Source organism: Amblyomma americanum, chromosome 1 (genome assembly GCF_052857255.1).
Source record: "Amblyomma americanum isolate KBUSLIRL-KWMA chromosome 1, ASM5285725v1, whole genome shotgun sequence".
Lineage (NCBI taxonomy): Eukaryota > Metazoa > Arthropoda > Arachnida > Ixodida > Ixodidae > Amblyomma > Amblyomma americanum.
Genome location: NC_135497.1, coordinates 548282617 through 548299142, shown reverse-complemented (window position 1 = coordinate 548299142; position 16526 = coordinate 548282617). Strand labels below are relative to the sequence as shown.

The following is a 16526-nucleotide window of genomic DNA, read 5'->3' as shown; positions in this document are numbered from 1 at the left end:
GGTCTCATTCCAATCTTCTTAAAACCTCTAAAAATTTGTTTTTCGTTTCCCCAAAATGCTCAATTTTTATTTATGAGCAGCTTGAGATAAGTCTGGATGACTTTTTCTCCTGTTTAAACCACCAAACATGTGCCATTGCTTCTGATCCAACAGCAACAACATGGGCAGACAGTAATCAATTAATGAACATGTATGCGCTGCAGGCAGAATGCTGGAAAAATAAAAGCACCGTGGTGGTGCTTTCCCCAGCATAGCGAGGCGCAGTGCCACATGCGTGGTACTCCGCTGCATATTTCCCGGTCCTGTCAAGTACAGCGTACTGTATATATGCGTCTCTTGCGCAGATATACGTACTTATTTTATGGGTGCCGTACAGGATAGGACGTGGTTAACTCGTCCGATAGGGTTAACTCGTGGGAAGTAAAGCAAAGTAAAGTCCAGCTCCCGCCTTATAAACGCAAAGAGCCGTGCAAGTGTCAGCAACCACCCCGACCAAGCCAGCACGTATCCAACTTGGGCTCGATAGAGCAAGGTGCTTGTTGCACCCACCGGTGGGAATCAGTTACGCTTGCTACTATGCTACAGGTGTGACACTAGCTGAAGGGTTTCCGGAAACCTTTATATTTAAGACATTCGCTGTACTAGACAATACAAGGCGCTGGTCACACAATCACAGCAAGCCCTCCTTGAAATAGCGATTGTTTGCAACTAAGACTATTCTCATTCCCCGCTCCCTTTTGCCCCGGCGATGGAAGTGGAGGCCGCTGGGCCTACCTTAGAACCTGGTGGGTCGGCAACTGCCTTCCAGAGAAAGCGAATCTGCCACATGAGGGATTCTAGCAGCCAGGACACTGGTGTACTCTGTGCCAAGTTATGACTCCTCGACGGATGCCGGGTTCGTAGCGGTCGTTATGAAAGGCCAAGCGCAGACTGCGCAGACAATCCAAGTCGTCCTAATGAAGCCCGTCAAAGGTGAAGTGGGCGCGAAGTGCTCCGGCGCAAACAGTCTCGCTTGTGACACATGAACAACCCGTCCTCCTAAACGTTCAGAACAGTCAGGCACCTCTATATCTCTGGAAAGCCTCGTACAGGGAGGGGTCGAAGACGTGAGAATAAAACCCTATAAAAGTGTTATTGCCATTGTTGCCAAGGGGTGGGACGTCCTAGAAATATTGATCGCCATCGCCAAACTCGACAATAGTATGTACGCCCACTCCAAGGCAGCGGCACTACGTCTGGCGTAATCTGCAACGGTGACAGTGCCATATGTGATGCCGATTTACCTATGTTCCTTGCCAGGTATAAATGCATCAAGCTGACCTTCGAGGTTGAATGTATACCATTATACTTGAAGCTTGGGCATTTTCGACAGTAAGTTCGGCCTATCGTTCCGAAGCCGCTACAGTGCAGGAGGTGCATGGGGATGGGTCACGTGAGCAGAGTCTGCAACAATTCCATCGTATGCCCGAGATGCTCGAAGCAACAGAGCGCAGACATTTGTCGAGCGACTGCTTTGAAGCCTGCAAGTTGCCGTGGCCTCCACGAATCTTCCTCGAATGACTGCCTCTTCCCAAGACACATAGAAACTTGGTTCTGACAGCTTTTTGGACTGACAAGTTTTCTTGAAGGAGGTAACCTGGCTTAAAGCATGAAGGTTTTTTAACCACGCCTTGTTCACGATTTGAAAGAAATTTTAGCGGAAACTGGCGCGAAGTGTCGGCCCGGTGCATCGCGCGAACATGCGTCTCGGCGCCTTCGAAAAGTTTTATCGGTTCCTCTTTCTAACACAGCTGTCATATAGACCAGGCACCTGGTCCTAGCAACGTGCGGTTGCAAGGCAGGTGTTGCAGGAAAATGCAAACATGCCAAATCAGACTAACCATACAATGTATTTGTTGCTTAGCCACGGCCTGGAAAGTCACAGACAGCTCGGACATAGAAGACGTTTATTTGGGGCGTGCGATGGCTTTTATCACCTGAAGTGTGAAGGGAAGTGGTAGCGGAAAGAAGGAATTGAAATGTTCGGCGCACGCACAGCACTCTAGCATGACGAAGACAACTCTACCCTCTCCTCCAAAATGGAACCGTTGCACTGGCTTCCGCTGCCTCGTTGACCGGCGCAGGACTTACTGCGAAGCTTCGGCCGGACTCAAGGTAGGTGGGAGAAGAGAGGTGCGAGGTTGAATGTTATTGCCCGCAATTTGGGCTGTATCAGGAGAATAATCTGGGGCGGCCGCTTCCAAGGGAGTGGTTACATTGGCCGCCGTGCAGGGTCCTTTCGTCTGGCTGGGCCCTGGACCACGAGCAGTCGTATCGGTGACCGGAAACCTTGGTGATGAATCCGAGCGGCGGCGCACCTGATCGACTTGCCGCTTGACGATTGCAGTGGGAGGCTCTACGGTTATCATCCGTGCTCCTGTCGCCGATTTGACATGACCAGGGATCCACTTCTCTCCCTGTCCGTAATTGCGGACGTACAAGCTGCTGTCTGGCGGCCGTGTCCAGTCGTGGCTCCCCTCAGTTGGACCTGCAACATTCACAGGGAAGCAGGTGTCTAGACGCGATCTTATTTGATACCCGAGGAGCATCTCTGAAGGTGATTTCCCAGTCTTCACAGGTGTTCGTCTATAATTGAACAGCAGCCGTACCAATTTCTCGTCGAGATCGCCACCCTTTATTTTCTGAATACCATCCTTTATCGTTCGCTCCGCCCTTTCAGCAGCTGCAGTTTGACTGTGTGTGAAAAGGTGCTGTGCACAGGTTCGTAATGTTTTTTGCTGTAAATGTGGAAAATGCCTTACTCTTGGTGTGCCGTTGTACGTGGCACACCAAAGCGGGCAAACATGCTCCTCAGAGCCTTTATTGTGCTTTCTACGTTTGCATGCTTCACAGGAATCGCTTTGATCCATTTGGAGTGCGCGTCCACTACAACCAGGATCATCTTCCCAGTTACGGGTCCTGCGAAGTCGATTTGGATCCGATACCACCGTTCTTCAGTCTTCGGACATTCTAGGGGAGGTGCAGCCGGTGGCATAAGTAAATTTGCTATTCAATTTCCACAATTGGCCGCGCGCTACTCTAAGTCGCGGTCAAGACCTGGCCACCAAAATAGGGAGCGTGCCACGGCTTTCATAGCCGATGATCCTTTGTGGGTTTCGTGAAGAAGTTGCAGGTAGCGCTATCTGGCGTCACTGTGTATGACGACGCGATTGCCCCAGTATACGAGGTCATGGGCCAAGGACAGTTCTAGTCTACGCTCATAATAAAGTGCTAAATCGGGCTTTATGTTTGCCCTGCTTGGTGGCCAACCGCGCGACACGCAATGTTGAACCTTACGATACAGTGAAATTCTAGAACACTACAGAATGGGGAGGAGAACCCTGCCCCCCCCCCCCCCGTACATCTCTCACAAAGAAGGAAGAAGTAATCTGGCGAAAACTGCAGACGGGTACCTTTCCAAACCTGTATGTCCTACACAAATGGCATCCTGAGGTGCACTCTTCCAAATGCAAAAACTGAAAGCATAGCGACCCTAAATCACATGCTGTGGTCTTGACCAGCGCTAAATGGTCTACATGGAAACAAAGAGTCATGGGGTTCCTTCTTCCATAGCCAGGAAGGACAAGTCCAGAAACATGTCATCGGTCAAGCCCAGGCCGCCGCCGGAAGTCAACTGATTCCGGCCGACGTCTAGGGGGGAGGCATACGGTGAAGGTGAAAGGGGGAGCTGCGTCTCACCCGATCACCCATACTCTTTGACGGGTGCAAATAAAGTGATCTCTCTCTCTCTTAAGCAATTTCGAGTCGACATTCGTTAGATTCTTCAGTTCACGCGTTGAGACCACACCTTCATCTAAGCTTTTGAGTGGGAGGACGTACTCCGGGGGCTCACCTTCACCTCTGTCTCTGGTGGTCTGCTGTGTCAGTCTGCTGAGAGCATCCGAGTTGAGTAGTTGTTTCCCAGGAACATACTGAAGCTTGTAATTGTAGCCTCCGAGGTACAGTGCCCAGCGTTGAATTCGCGCAGCCGTCATAGTCGGTGTCTGGCGGTCAGGTCTCAGAGGGCTGACGAGAGGTTGATCATCCGTGACCAACGTAAATTCACGACCTAGAAGATAGTCCCGGAATTTTGTTACACCGAAAATCAGCGCCAACACATCACATTCTAACTGGGAGTAGTTCCGCTCTGCTTCGGTCAGTGTTCTTGAGCGAAAACCAATAGGTCTATGTACGTTGTTGCTAGAATGAAATGGAACTGCTCCGACCCCTAGCGACGACGCATCACACTCTAGCTTGAGTTCATTTGTACAGTCGAAATGTACAAGCACTCGAGCATTTTTCAGACGTTCTTTCGCTGCATCAAACTTTTATTTTATTTTATTTATTTGAACCTCAAGGGTCCCTGACGGGACATTACATGAGGAGAGGGCGCAATAACAGCGGTTAACAATGAATTACATGGGAATCATGACGATGACGTGGATTCCTTGATGGCAACTTTTTGCGGTGCTTTCCATTGCCACCGAGCGTTTTTCCCCAATAGTTAATTGATACAGCGGTGCTAGGTACGTTGACATGTTTGGAAAAAATTTCGCGTCGAACGTCAACATTCCGATAAATGACCGCCGTTCGGTCACGCTCCGTGGAAAAGGTTGTGTGCATAATAGCTTTCACGTTGCTTTCGATTGAATAGAGGCACTCGCATTCAATGTGATGTCCGAGGTATATAACAGCTGGTTGTCGAAATTTGCATTTGTCATACCGTAACTTCACTCCATGATCCCGAAAACGCTCTAAGACGACTTTCAATCGCTCTCCGTTATCGCCTTTCTTCTCGGATACGATTACATCATCAATGTAGGCTTGCACGCCGGGTAGACCACTGATAATCGTGTCGATTTTTCTGTGCGAAATCGACGGCGCAGTCGATATTCCGAACGGATGTCAATTATAGCAAAATAAGCCGTTTTGGGTATTGATGACGCAGAGTTTGCGTGCGACTTCGAGGTACCTGACTGCAAGCGTCTCGCAAGTCGAGGGTGCTGAATCATTCACTGCCACTTAAAACTGCGAACATATCCTCGATTACACGAATAGGATATATTTCGATTGCGCAAACAGGGTTCAATGTAGCTTTAACATTGCCACAAATCCGTACCGATCCATCTTTCTTTAGCACCGGCGCTATAACGTTGCCTAATCCTAATGGCTGACTGGCGATAAGACGCCAAGGGAAACGAGTCGGTCTAGCACCAAAGCTACCTTGTCGCGTAGGGCATAAGGAAGGGTCTCGCCTTACAAAACTTTGGTATTGCTTCATCTTTGAGGCGCAGGCTCGCTGGAGGACCCTTCATTAGGCCGAGCTCCGTGGTGAAGACGTCCTGGTAGTCTGAGAAAATGGATTTAATCTTGCAGGTGTCCGTTTCGCTGGTTTCTGTGGCTCCGCAGGCCGGAGTCAAATGTAGCACCGGAGCGCCAGCGTTGTCCTGCAGCGTCAGCAGGTCCCTTCCGCATAGGCTTGGCCCTTCGCAGTCGAACACCATGAGGGGACAGTCCACGAGCACGTCTCTGAAGCCGACACGTAATGTCAGATCACCTAGCACCGCAAACCGCACTGCGTAGCACAACTTCACACGTGACGGCTTCTAGGCAGGCCAATGGTTTTGATGCTTCCTGTACTGTTCCTTAGAAATGACATACTGGCGACCAGGTGTCGACTTCCATTGCTATTTGAACGCCGCTCCATATAAATGAGTGGCGTATTGGTGGCTCGAGAAGATTTTTACGCTCCGAAACCAATATCCTAACGTGGACTTCGTCACTGCCATCGTCCATTGGCGTGGTTTCCGTTATTCCCAGTGCAACTGTTTGCATCGCTCTGGCAGCTAACCTTCAGCGGTTAGGGTGGCTTTAACATTTCCTAGCAAGGTGTCCCCGCCGCCTACAGCGACAACAACGCACTTGCTCATCCGCAACTGACATCGTCGTGTTTCGAGCTGCCATACCTTCCGCATTACAGATGCTCTTCAGCCTTTCTGTATTCCCCGGAGGGCGTTTTTCGAGCTGCATGCAATTTCAATAGAGCCTTTGGCTCTGATGACATTTTCAAAGCGTCATTTTCAGCAGTTTCAACCGAAATTGCGAGCGCTTCAGCCTCCGCTATCGTGATGTCGGCCTTTCCAAGTAATAGCTTCTGTAGGGCCCTCGACCGAACACCGCACACAATACGATCCCTGAGCATCCGCTCCAGGGCGTTGCCAAAATTGCAGTCATCGGCTATGTGCCGTATTTCCACCAAGAACTACGTGACATATTCCCCTTCCATCTGGGAGCGATTAAAAAACTTGAAACTCTCAGCTATTTCATGTCGCTTCGGGTCATAGTACTCGCTCAGCACCTCGAACTCTTGCTCGAAACTCAAAGCTTTTGGGGCTCGCAGTGCGAACTTGACGGCTAATACTTCCACGGTTTGTGTGCTCAATGCTGCCACGAGCAGTGCTCTCTTCTTGGCCGAATCGGTGATTTATTTAGCTTCAATGTAGGCATCTGCTTTAATGAGATACGGCTTCCACTTATCTGTATCTTCGTTGAATGCAGGTAGCATATGATGAGTCATGCTTGTCGTCTGTGAGGCTGCCTTCGCGGATGCCGATTCCGGGTCTACTTTCACCGACTGTGGAATATCCCATCCTCGTCGCCAGTGTTGCATAGCCACGGCCTGCGGCCAGGACAGTTACTAGGCACTGACAGCTCGAACATAGAAGACGTGTATTTGGGGCGTGTGATGGCTTTTATCCCCTGATGTGTAAACGGAAGTGGGAGCGGAAAGAAGGAATGGAAGTGTTCGGCGCACCCGCAGCACTCTAGCATGACGAAGACAGAACAGTATTAAAGTCCTTATGAAATCCTCTTCTCGCGAGCACTGATAAGCTTTTGCATTTCGCATTTCATGTGTGCGAGGTTATATCATGGTATCGTACATTGCGTGCTACGACAAAAGGCAAAACAGCGAATGTTATAATATATTTTTGTGGGCGGATTTGTTCTATGTTCGGGCTTTTTTGAGACTGCAGCCAGTGAAGGTGGAGTATGTGCTCAACCCTTTTGCAGGCATGAAGTACGCCCTGAAGTACGCCCTGAAAGCAGCTAAAACAAGACCGGTCTCTTCTTCAGGAACAGGGCTAATTGGAGAGAAATGGGAGAGGCATTTACTACCCTGCAGTAGGCGTAGTCAGGCTGATGGTGGTGATGATGATGATGAAATAAAGATAAAACAATAGCGGTTCCGGGTCAACCAAGTACAGTAATAGTAATTCTCCTTATAAGCTATCCATAATATCACTGCAGTAAGACTTAGTTGGGAAGGAAGAAGCATCGTATGCATTATTTGCTACTGTCTTCCCACACAAAGCCTAGAACCTCTACTAACAGAAATATAGAGAATATTTTATAACAGCGATGGCTTCATATTTGCTGGAGGAGATTTCAACGCCAAGAATTCAGCTTGTGGTAGAAATAAGACCGACGGCAAGGGAATTGAAATAGAAAATTTTATCAGTGCCGGAACTTGGAATTATTAAATCATCCCAACACTTTTCCTACGTTCGAGTCCAGCATGGACGACGCGGGATTGACTTGACAATATTTTCTCCACAGCTGACGTCTTATTTGGTCTAATGGGAGGTTCTAGATGAATTTACAAATGGCGACCACAGGTATTTAAGTATTAAGCTTTTCGATCAACCAGAGGCAAAAGTAAGGAAGCTTACACACAAGGGAGAGCTTAAAGTTCTTAAAGAGCGAGAAAACTGTGCGTGTTTAAAGGATACAGCTGAAGCCAACAGTGCCGCAGTTAATCAACTTGAACATATAGTCAACGTCTTATATAATAATAACAATCTTATCCAAAGACATTCGAAGGTAACAGCTAACAAAACAGAAAGAACCAATTTTTGGTGGAGCCCGCAAATATAAAGAGAGTGGAAAAGGGTGAACGCACACAGAAGATGATTCCAAAATAGATGGGAAATTATTAGGGACATCTACAAAGCAAGGTAGAAGAAGCAGTCTAACAGTATAGTCAACTCCTCAAGAATCCGAACAAAAATAATAGAGACATATTTTTACAACCGTGAAGAATAGTGATCAATTTACCTTACAAAATGGCTGCTAACAAAATCAAAGAGGCAATAGTAATTTCGAACACCCGAATCAAATCAGGTGAAGCTACGACATTCACGATTGATGAATCTGTTGTTGTTAAACTATTTGCAAACGACTGTCTAATCTTCAGAGTTGTTAATGATAATCACAGCCAGAACCTACTCAGTGAGAACATCTGCAACCTTGGGGACTGGTGCGAACGGCGTGGGATGCAAATTAATTTTCAGAAAACAGTCTCTATGTCAATCACAATAAAAAAAAAACGTCCCATTCGTATGACATTGGCTATCAGCATATTCCTTCAGTCTCGCCTGTGAAGTACTTAGGCTTAACAATTAAAAATAATCTTAGTTGGGCCGAGTACATTAATAACATTTCTTCCAAAGCATTTGCTAAACTCTGTTCCTTGCGCAGAAAACTAAAGAGTGCCCCGTCAAATGTAAAGAATGAAGCCTATTGTACACTTGTTCGCCCAGTTCTCGAGTATGGATTCGTTGTGTAGGACCCTTATTTCACTAAAGATATTAAGGTAGAGCGCTCTGATCGTCACGATGCCCGATTTATCTTATCCTATTATAAAATGTCCTCCTCAGTCACCAACATGTTAAACAAGATTAAACTAGAAGCACTCCATACAGCGACAGATTGCCAGACTGAAGTTTATTTATTTATTGTACTATAACAAAATTCGCCTATCAAGTGACAATTATGTTTTTTTTCCCAGCGCTCAGGTCCGTGAGACTGAATCATTCTGCAATAATAATGCCATATTTTGCACGCACAACAGTATTTCAAAAATCGTTCTTCCCCATACGATTGAAAAGTGGAACTGTCTCCCTCCCTCTATTGTTTAATGTTCTGACGAGGAAAAAGTTGAATAGTTGTTATCGAAGCATTGTAATGCCCTCCTGCTTGGGCAGCACTAGCTGTCTGCAGTATTTCTAAATAAAATAATAATAAAAAGGAAGGCGTTTGTACCCCTGCTACTCTTGCCGTTAAACTATACTTGTTTAGTTGTTTTTATCCCGTCCTCGTCCCTGCGTCCATGCCTGCTCTAGAATCTGCTTTGCCCCGCACGGTAAACTTAAACCAGGATAAGCGCCAATTTTGTTACGCACTGTCACCCCAATCCGTGCACCTTTTCCTCCCTCACCTCACCGACTTAATCCCTCATGAGGTGGGGCTGAGAAGACCCTCATGAGGGTTTATTTATTTATTTACTTTTTATTTATTTCTTTATTTATTTATTTATTTATTTATTTATTTATTTATGCATACTTTCAAGGCCCGCAGGCACTACAGAAAGGATTGCCCTCGTAAGGCTGCCGATGTCAGCTGACGTTCGCGGCGAAAAGCGATGTTCACGTGAACACGACAGGAGCGAGTCGAGTCAGACGTCAGCCCTACTTGCCGACCGCGCGTTTACGTAAACGCCATCCGGGTAACAGCGGCGATGGTCAGCGCAGAGCACTGCAACGCGAGCTCTGAAAGGAGGCGTCCAGGATCGCGAGCACCAGTACAAGACCACTTTCTCCTCTTCCCTTCCACCGACCCCACAAAGTTCGGGTCGCACTCAGTCAACCTACTTCGACACGACTCAGCCCAACAGGCCGAGTCGTACCGATTCTGTCGACTCGTCGAGTTCATTTTAAAACCGAGAGGGCAAAGTTGAGGTTCTCTGTCGGGAAGAAAATCGATTACTCTGTTCATGTAAACGCCGACGAGTCGAATCGGGGAGTGCAAGGGAAGGTTCTAGTCGGGTCGGCCGCGGATGTCTTGGCTCGCTGATCACTGTGCAGATTACACGGCTGAAAAGATTATCTGGCTGATAAACAGCAGGAGCAGGGGCATGCTCACAAGTGCCGCCGTGCCTACTAGAACGCGGCGTGACTGGCTTGACTCGAAAAGTATTTTATCGACAAAACGCGCAGTAGTCGAATTGGCATGACCTCTCTCAGACCGACGACTGAATCGATACGCTCCTGCCAGCTTCATGTAAAGTAGGCTAACAATACAAAGATGTGTCAAGGTACGGGTGTTCAAATTAGAGAGACGTCATCACATTAGCATTCAGTGATGAACAACTTAACTTTTAAGTTCCGACCTCCCGTGAAGGTTGTAAAAATGTTTTCATATCACTTTCTTCAGTGATAAAAAAAACTGCACCCCTACTGTTGCTCGCTAAGTTTTGGTTTAAGTTTCTTTTTCAGTGCACCTACTTGTATAACTTAGCCTCACAAATATGTTTTACGTCACCATGCCTATGTTATACAAAGGGTGTGTCACCTAAGATATTACACAATTTTTAAGAATTCGATTGAAGAGTTAGAGTTTTTTTTTGTTTTTGAGTTTTGGCATAGCATTGTCATCGATGTAGTACATCATAATACATTTAAGGAGTGCTAATTAGCAGGCTGGTTAAGGAATATTGAATAGTTAACAGTTTAACTATTACTGTTAGGCTCCTTAATTATTGAGAGGCGTGTAGCTCACCATAAGTAATATCCATATCAATTTTTAGAAAATTCGAAAACGCGGTTACCCTCGGCGCTGTGGCCCAAAAATTTTGGCTATATCGCGCCTAAATGCATCCGCTTTCGCGAAGCTTACAGGCAAAACAACCTCTCCAGTGCACGTAACTCGTTGAAATAGCGAAAATTTGTTGAGACACAACATTAAGGCTAACTCCGTTTTCGAAATTCTAAAAAAATGCATATTATGGTGGCCTAACAGGAGCCTAAAATTAGTAGGTAAAAAGGTAACAATTGAATACTAATTAAGCAGCCTGCTAGTTAGGACGCCTTCTCTGCATTTCGATGCACTACACCGCTGACAATGCTATGCTGAAAAAAGCTATCTTCTAACACAAAAGCCAATTTTTAAAAACTCTGGAAATTCGTAGGTGAAACACCCTATATACATATACGCGCTCATTCGTTTTGTTGACTGCTGGCGTCCTTCGCAGGTATGTCGATCGTAATGAGCGCCTCATTCCTCTTCCATTGTCCGCTCAGTAGCTTGCCGAGGGTCTCGGTTCTGGAAGTCTTGATAGCGTAAGAAGTTTCTCGCACAGCTTCCGCCCTCACCGTTTGATCATCTCCCACGTGACACTTGCGGTAATACAGAACGCACTACGTCCGCCGCTATGGACGAGGGTGGCCCTGGTGAGCACTCTCGATGTTAGGTTACAGGCGCATGAACATACCCCCGGAAATAGACGATGGAACAGCCGCCGCCGTTGCTCGGCTGGTAGAGCACCGGGCGCGAAATTCGGAGGTCGTGGGCTTGGATCCCACCGGCGGCATATGCATAGTTGCTTTTGCTTCTGCTCATCAATTATCTTTCAGCGAATGAATAATAGACTACTCAACTCCCACTGATCATCACAAATTGATGAAAAAATGATAACTTTCCCCTATGCCCCTTGGCTTCGGTGACTGTTGTCTTCCTTAGTATATGTACATAGTGTTCTATGTAAATAAACTTCTTTCCTGTCCTATACGCGTCGTCTTTATCCGCTCGGCAGGCCACCGCCGCCTACACAGCATCTATACACTTTCGTCTGGTTTTCCTGTAAAGGCTTGCTTAGATGTGCCACGGGCGTGTCTGCCCTGCCTCCTCCTCCGCCGCATTCGCAGGTGGTCGTAGGCGGACTAGGCATGCTCAAAACTGCGCCAACCTCACCGGTGAGTGAAGCTGGGATGCACGCCCCGTGGACACCCGGCTCACCTGCCGCCGCTGTGCCCGTGGCGTCGTCGCCGTGCTTATGCATGTCGTCGACTCCTCGGTGGTCGCCGCAGGGGCAGTGCTCCACCACCGTGACGGCGTCACACGTTGGGCCGTCGCCGCCGCGCGGCGCCTTGGGGTCCTGCGTCGGCACGCTGCCGTAGCTGGCAGGCTTGAAGTTTAGCCCGTGAAGGTCGTCGGGGACGCCGGTGCCACGCTCGAAGGGCCCCACCATGTTGTCGTGCACAACGGGCGGGCCGCCGCTTGTCTGCGGGTTCTGCTGCTGCCGCCAGAGCCATGCGCCCGAGCAGCAGCAGCAGGAGCACGGCTGGTCTCCCCGGTCGCGCCAAGCGGCACATGCAGCGGAGTCCTCCCCAGGCTGCACCTCCTCTCCCCCACGGAGAGGCCCCGGTTCACGAGGCAGCACTGCGTTGGCGAGCCATCGACGGTGGCGTCAGTGCACACAGAGACGCGATCGCTCAGTACGGCTGCCGCCTGCCTTACTCACTGCCTCCCTTGAAACAGCAGGGCGAGTGAAGCCTTCGCTGTGCGGACGGTCTGCGATGCTACCTGCAGCTATGACGAAGCTTCCCCTCCGGCTGCGCAAGATGGCATCTTCTTCCTTCGAAGGCCACAGCACGTTCCGTCGCAATCGTGTCGCGCGGCTGCGGCTAAAATGAAGCAACTTAATAAATGTAGATGCTGAAAGAAGGCGCTGGTGAAAAAAGATTTACAGATGCACTGGCGCTGGATAGAAGTTGTTGTTGTTGTTGTTAGCCTATCAAAAGATGGCACATACCCACACTGGGGGATCGGCCAAGAATGGGGTGGCTATTCACCTGAACGCAGTTAACAAAAAGGAAAAGCACGTGGTAGCGCAACACCGGTGAATTTTTGTCATGAACAGAAAAGGGATGTGTGTTTTGATTTTAAAATTTTAAGAATAATAATAAAGAGAGGGATTAAATATTAATGATTTAGTCAAAATGTAATAATTCATAGAAAAGAAAAGGTTGGAACACTTAGCAAGGCAGTCGGTGAGATTCTGTTTCAAGAATGCATTGCCCGGTTTATGTTATTTTCGTCTTCTTCCAAGCTCGCCTGCATAGCAATGGCAGCTCACTCGCCCTACGCGGCGCACAGTTCAGGCAATCGAAGAGTTGAGCGCGGCACGGACTGAGAAGCACGAGCGCTAACTGGTGCTGCTTCTCTGAACAAGGTCGCGTCAAGCCTCACCTGCTTGCCGTCTTATGACGACGCGCACACATTATGTTGCAAAGCTGGTCTGTTTGAGTGGAAGAGGAGAGAGAGCATGCGCGTTTCTTGATTTGGGCGGGTAATTGAATATTTTTTTTGTTGTACTGCGCCAGCTTGCCTGGTTGCATAAATTATCCGCACGTGCAGATACACGCCGGATCCCTGAAGCAAGTCCAACAAGATCCGGTGGTGCGGCCCAAATATCCAGTCGTCTTCATCAGGTTGTCGACCTGGGGCGGTCCGCATCGGAGCTGGTATTTCTGCCGCATGGCGTGCAAAGACAGGCACGTCCAGAGCAAGGCCCAGAGCAAGTCACATGGTGCTATGCCGGACTCGATCAGATGACCGCTAAGGTGAGGGCGACACGGAGGCGTAAACTGCGAAGCAAGACTTCTCAGCGCGCAAGGCCGCCAGATCGTTACCACGCGGGGTTCAAGGGAGCGCGCGGCGCCGTATAAGTTTTCTTCTGCTAGGAAGAGTCTCCGGACAGGTTCAGTCACAACATGTGTAAGGTCGCGCTTCATTAGAGCCTTTGTAGTTAATTTAGCTTGAGATATTGTACGCCTCCGCTCTACCCTCCACGTTTTCGGAGCTCACCGCCCAAGCGTCCTCTGCGAGCATATACAAAAGCGCGGAAGTCATTTGCCGGTTTAACAGCGCCGCTACGGCGGCCGAGGACTCCTAGCGTTGTTCACCGCGGGCATCCGCTGGGGTTTCGCGAGGGTTTCGTTTGCAGGCATTCGTGGCGGCACCGAAGGGCCTGCCAACGCCATTCGACACTTCCTGGCTAGAAGAACTCGTCATCCTTGGAGAAGTGACACGCAGGTGTGGTGGTGAAATGGGAAAAGGGAAAGGGCGTCACGCAATAAGGCCGAGGACTGCCGCGGGGAGTGGGTGTTCGGAATGCTTTCTCGGTGTGCTTCTTACTTTATTTTAACCAAGGCCTGCATGGGCTCGAGGTTGTGTCCAACCTTCAGGGGCTGTGGCTACCTTGTATTAAAGCTTCATTGGTTACCGAAGTTTGGGGCGGGCCTTCAAACATACCCGCCCTAATTTCTTTATTCGCGAAACGTATAAAAATACAAGAAAATGCACTGGACAGCAGTCAAGTTAGAGGCTCCGTGCTTAGCACGTACTTCAAAAATACCTGGGCTCTAACCGAGACCTCCGATCGGTAAGTAAGGTGTTCGGGTGTTGTTTCTGTGTGTGACATAAGTTCTTTTAAGTTACGGATCTCTCAATTCGTATGTGTCACTGCTTATGTAACTTGAAGTGGTCTCCATTGCATATGCATGCAAATATATTTCCTCGTCTTCCTCGCCTCTATCATCTAGCGCCTTCTCCGTCCCCACCGCCGAATCATCAACTTTTCGAAGAGCCTAATCCATTCCGACGAACGCAACGAACCGTCTTTTAAGTTTAGTACTTGCTCCACCCACCGAGGCTTGTGTGAGGTGTGCATTTCGACGTATCCGTCGTACCCGTACTGTGAGGGAGAATTTTTAATTACGTTCTGATCATCCTGTGCCAAAAGAGTCGGAGTTCAGAACACGCCTTAAGAGTACGGATGGCGCCTGAGGAGTCTGTGAGAATGCCACTGTGGCTTCGAGGGACGAAAGGCGTGGACAGAGGGCGCTCAAAGCGTCCCATATGGCCAACATCTCCGCCTGTGTCGACGCCCGGGCAGGGGGGAAACGCATGAGCGGATTGCTATTTCTATTTTGTATTTATGCGGGTCAGAGGCCGATTGTTCTTAACCTTGTGATAAAGCTAAGGTATAGTATATCTGGAAGAAAAACACCTGTGCATATGTGCTCCATTCACACCTGTAATGCAGGGTTGCAGTGTGCAGAAGTATTCTTGTGAAGTTATCATGCGGTTGCGAAGCAAGATTCTGTTCTCACAATAACACCACAAAGTTGTAACGGGAGCAACTTTATGAAAACAGGCGACCGAATACTTGATGCTGTTGGTCCTGCGGGATGGCATGTTTGCTGTCTACATGAATTACCGGCTCGCCATTCTCCCTGGGCTTGTGTTTTCATTAAGTTTACACTAACACTTCTCAGCCGAAATCAGTGAAAAGCACAGCTGAACTGGAAATTTGGGTACTGTGCTGCTAAAGAAACAGAATTGTGCTCCTGTCTTCTCTGTCCTATTGTGGACATCCAAACCTGGATTTGTGCAAATAAATAACACATCAAAAATACGTGGTCATGTCTTTCTTTATTTGATACTACCAAAAACAGGTTCCTGACAGGGAGGTCCTGGCAGAGCAGTCAGGTTGTAAGCACTCTGCAAAGAAGCGACTATCATGTATTCGGCACAGATAACTGCACAATGAAACCACATCTTGGGTTAAAATAAAACAGTGTATGCAGAAATGTATAATATATCCACAGAAAAGGAAAAACATGAAACAGTAATATCACATAGCGGCTACAAAACACCATGCAAGACCAAGTATACAGCCACAAAATTACCATAGCCAACAGGCGAAAAGAATAGAAAGGTAAAACACGATAAAACAGCAGGAAGAAGTTTTGGAATCCTCTGAAACAAGACGGAAACCAACATGCAAAGAAAACACAAGGCTGTAAAAAGTTTTAATCGGTACCAAGACAATTAAAAAACACGAACTGGTTTGACTGAGGCATTCGTTCGTGCCAGAGCCGTACCTTGGTTGCCTACAGGGTACCCCTGATTATGCAAATGGAAGAAAAATGTGCTTATAAAAAGGAACAACTCTAAGGGAAAAAAAGCTTGGAGATGAAGAAAAAACAATATGTGATGCCAGGCATTACACATCTGGTTATTACGCAGTTACCGCAAGCGACAGAATTATCCAAAACTGTTCTGCACTTAGATGAAGCAAAAGAAACGAAGCATACATTTAGGGCATTTCCAAAAGTAGTGAGAAATTTCCTCAGTCTGACTTCCACTCAGGCAAAAAGGGAAAACACGGTTTGTTTTAGTGTTAGGTGTGACGGACCCACCACCACCCGCAGACAGGAGAAATGTCTGCGTCGTCACATCATATTACACCTGTTCACACCATGCAAGTGGCAAACGCATTAGCAACACCTCTCTCGCATCACATCCTGGCCTGTTTGTGCCACTTCCCTAGACTATGAATACATTAAGACCTTTTTGATATGTTGCCAGTTGATAGCTCTCAAAATCGCGGACAGCAGAAATGTCTCCTCCTAGAATTACAAATAAACACCATGCGACAGGTTTCCCCAGCTGCCAAAGTTACAATTTCGACGAATTCTGGTTCGTATAATGTTTAATGGCTATCCGTAGGTGCGCAAACATTTAAACGGGCCAAACATGGCAGCAAGCAACATGAAAAACTAGGATGCAGCAGCAGTCACATA

General features: G+C 48.0%; 1 protein-coding gene across 1 annotated transcript; it reads right to left on the bottom strand.

Moving 5' to 3' along the window:
* Positions 1-1941: 1941 nt before the first annotated feature.
* LOC144108128 (uncharacterized) lies at positions 1942-11938 on the bottom strand. The gene is made up of 3 exons (XM_077641410.1): positions 11893-11938; positions 3893-4108; positions 1942-2527 (listed from the first exon to the last, which is right to left on the bottom strand). Exons 1-3 carry the CDS (start codon positions 11933-11935, stop codon positions 2127-2129), a joined length of 660 nt encoding a protein of 219 aa, XP_077497536.1. The 5' UTR covers positions 11936-11938; the 3' UTR covers positions 1942-2126.
* Positions 11939-16526: the final 4588 nt, after the last annotated feature.

Bases quoted from the DNA above. Each gene is read 5' to 3' on its own strand.
- LOC144108128 (XM_077641410.1), bottom strand. From the start codon at position 11,935: ATGCATAAGCACGGCGACGACGCCACGGGCACAGCGGCGGCAG. The intron at 4,109-11,892 runs GTGAGCCGGGTG...ACTATCTTCTAG, and splicing joins CACGGGCACAGCGGCGGCAG to GTCGTGAATTTACGTTGGTC. The intron at 2,528-3,892 runs GTGAGCCCCCGG...TGAATGTTGCAG, and splicing joins CACCAGAGACAGAGGTGAAG to GTCCAACTGAGGGGAGCCAC.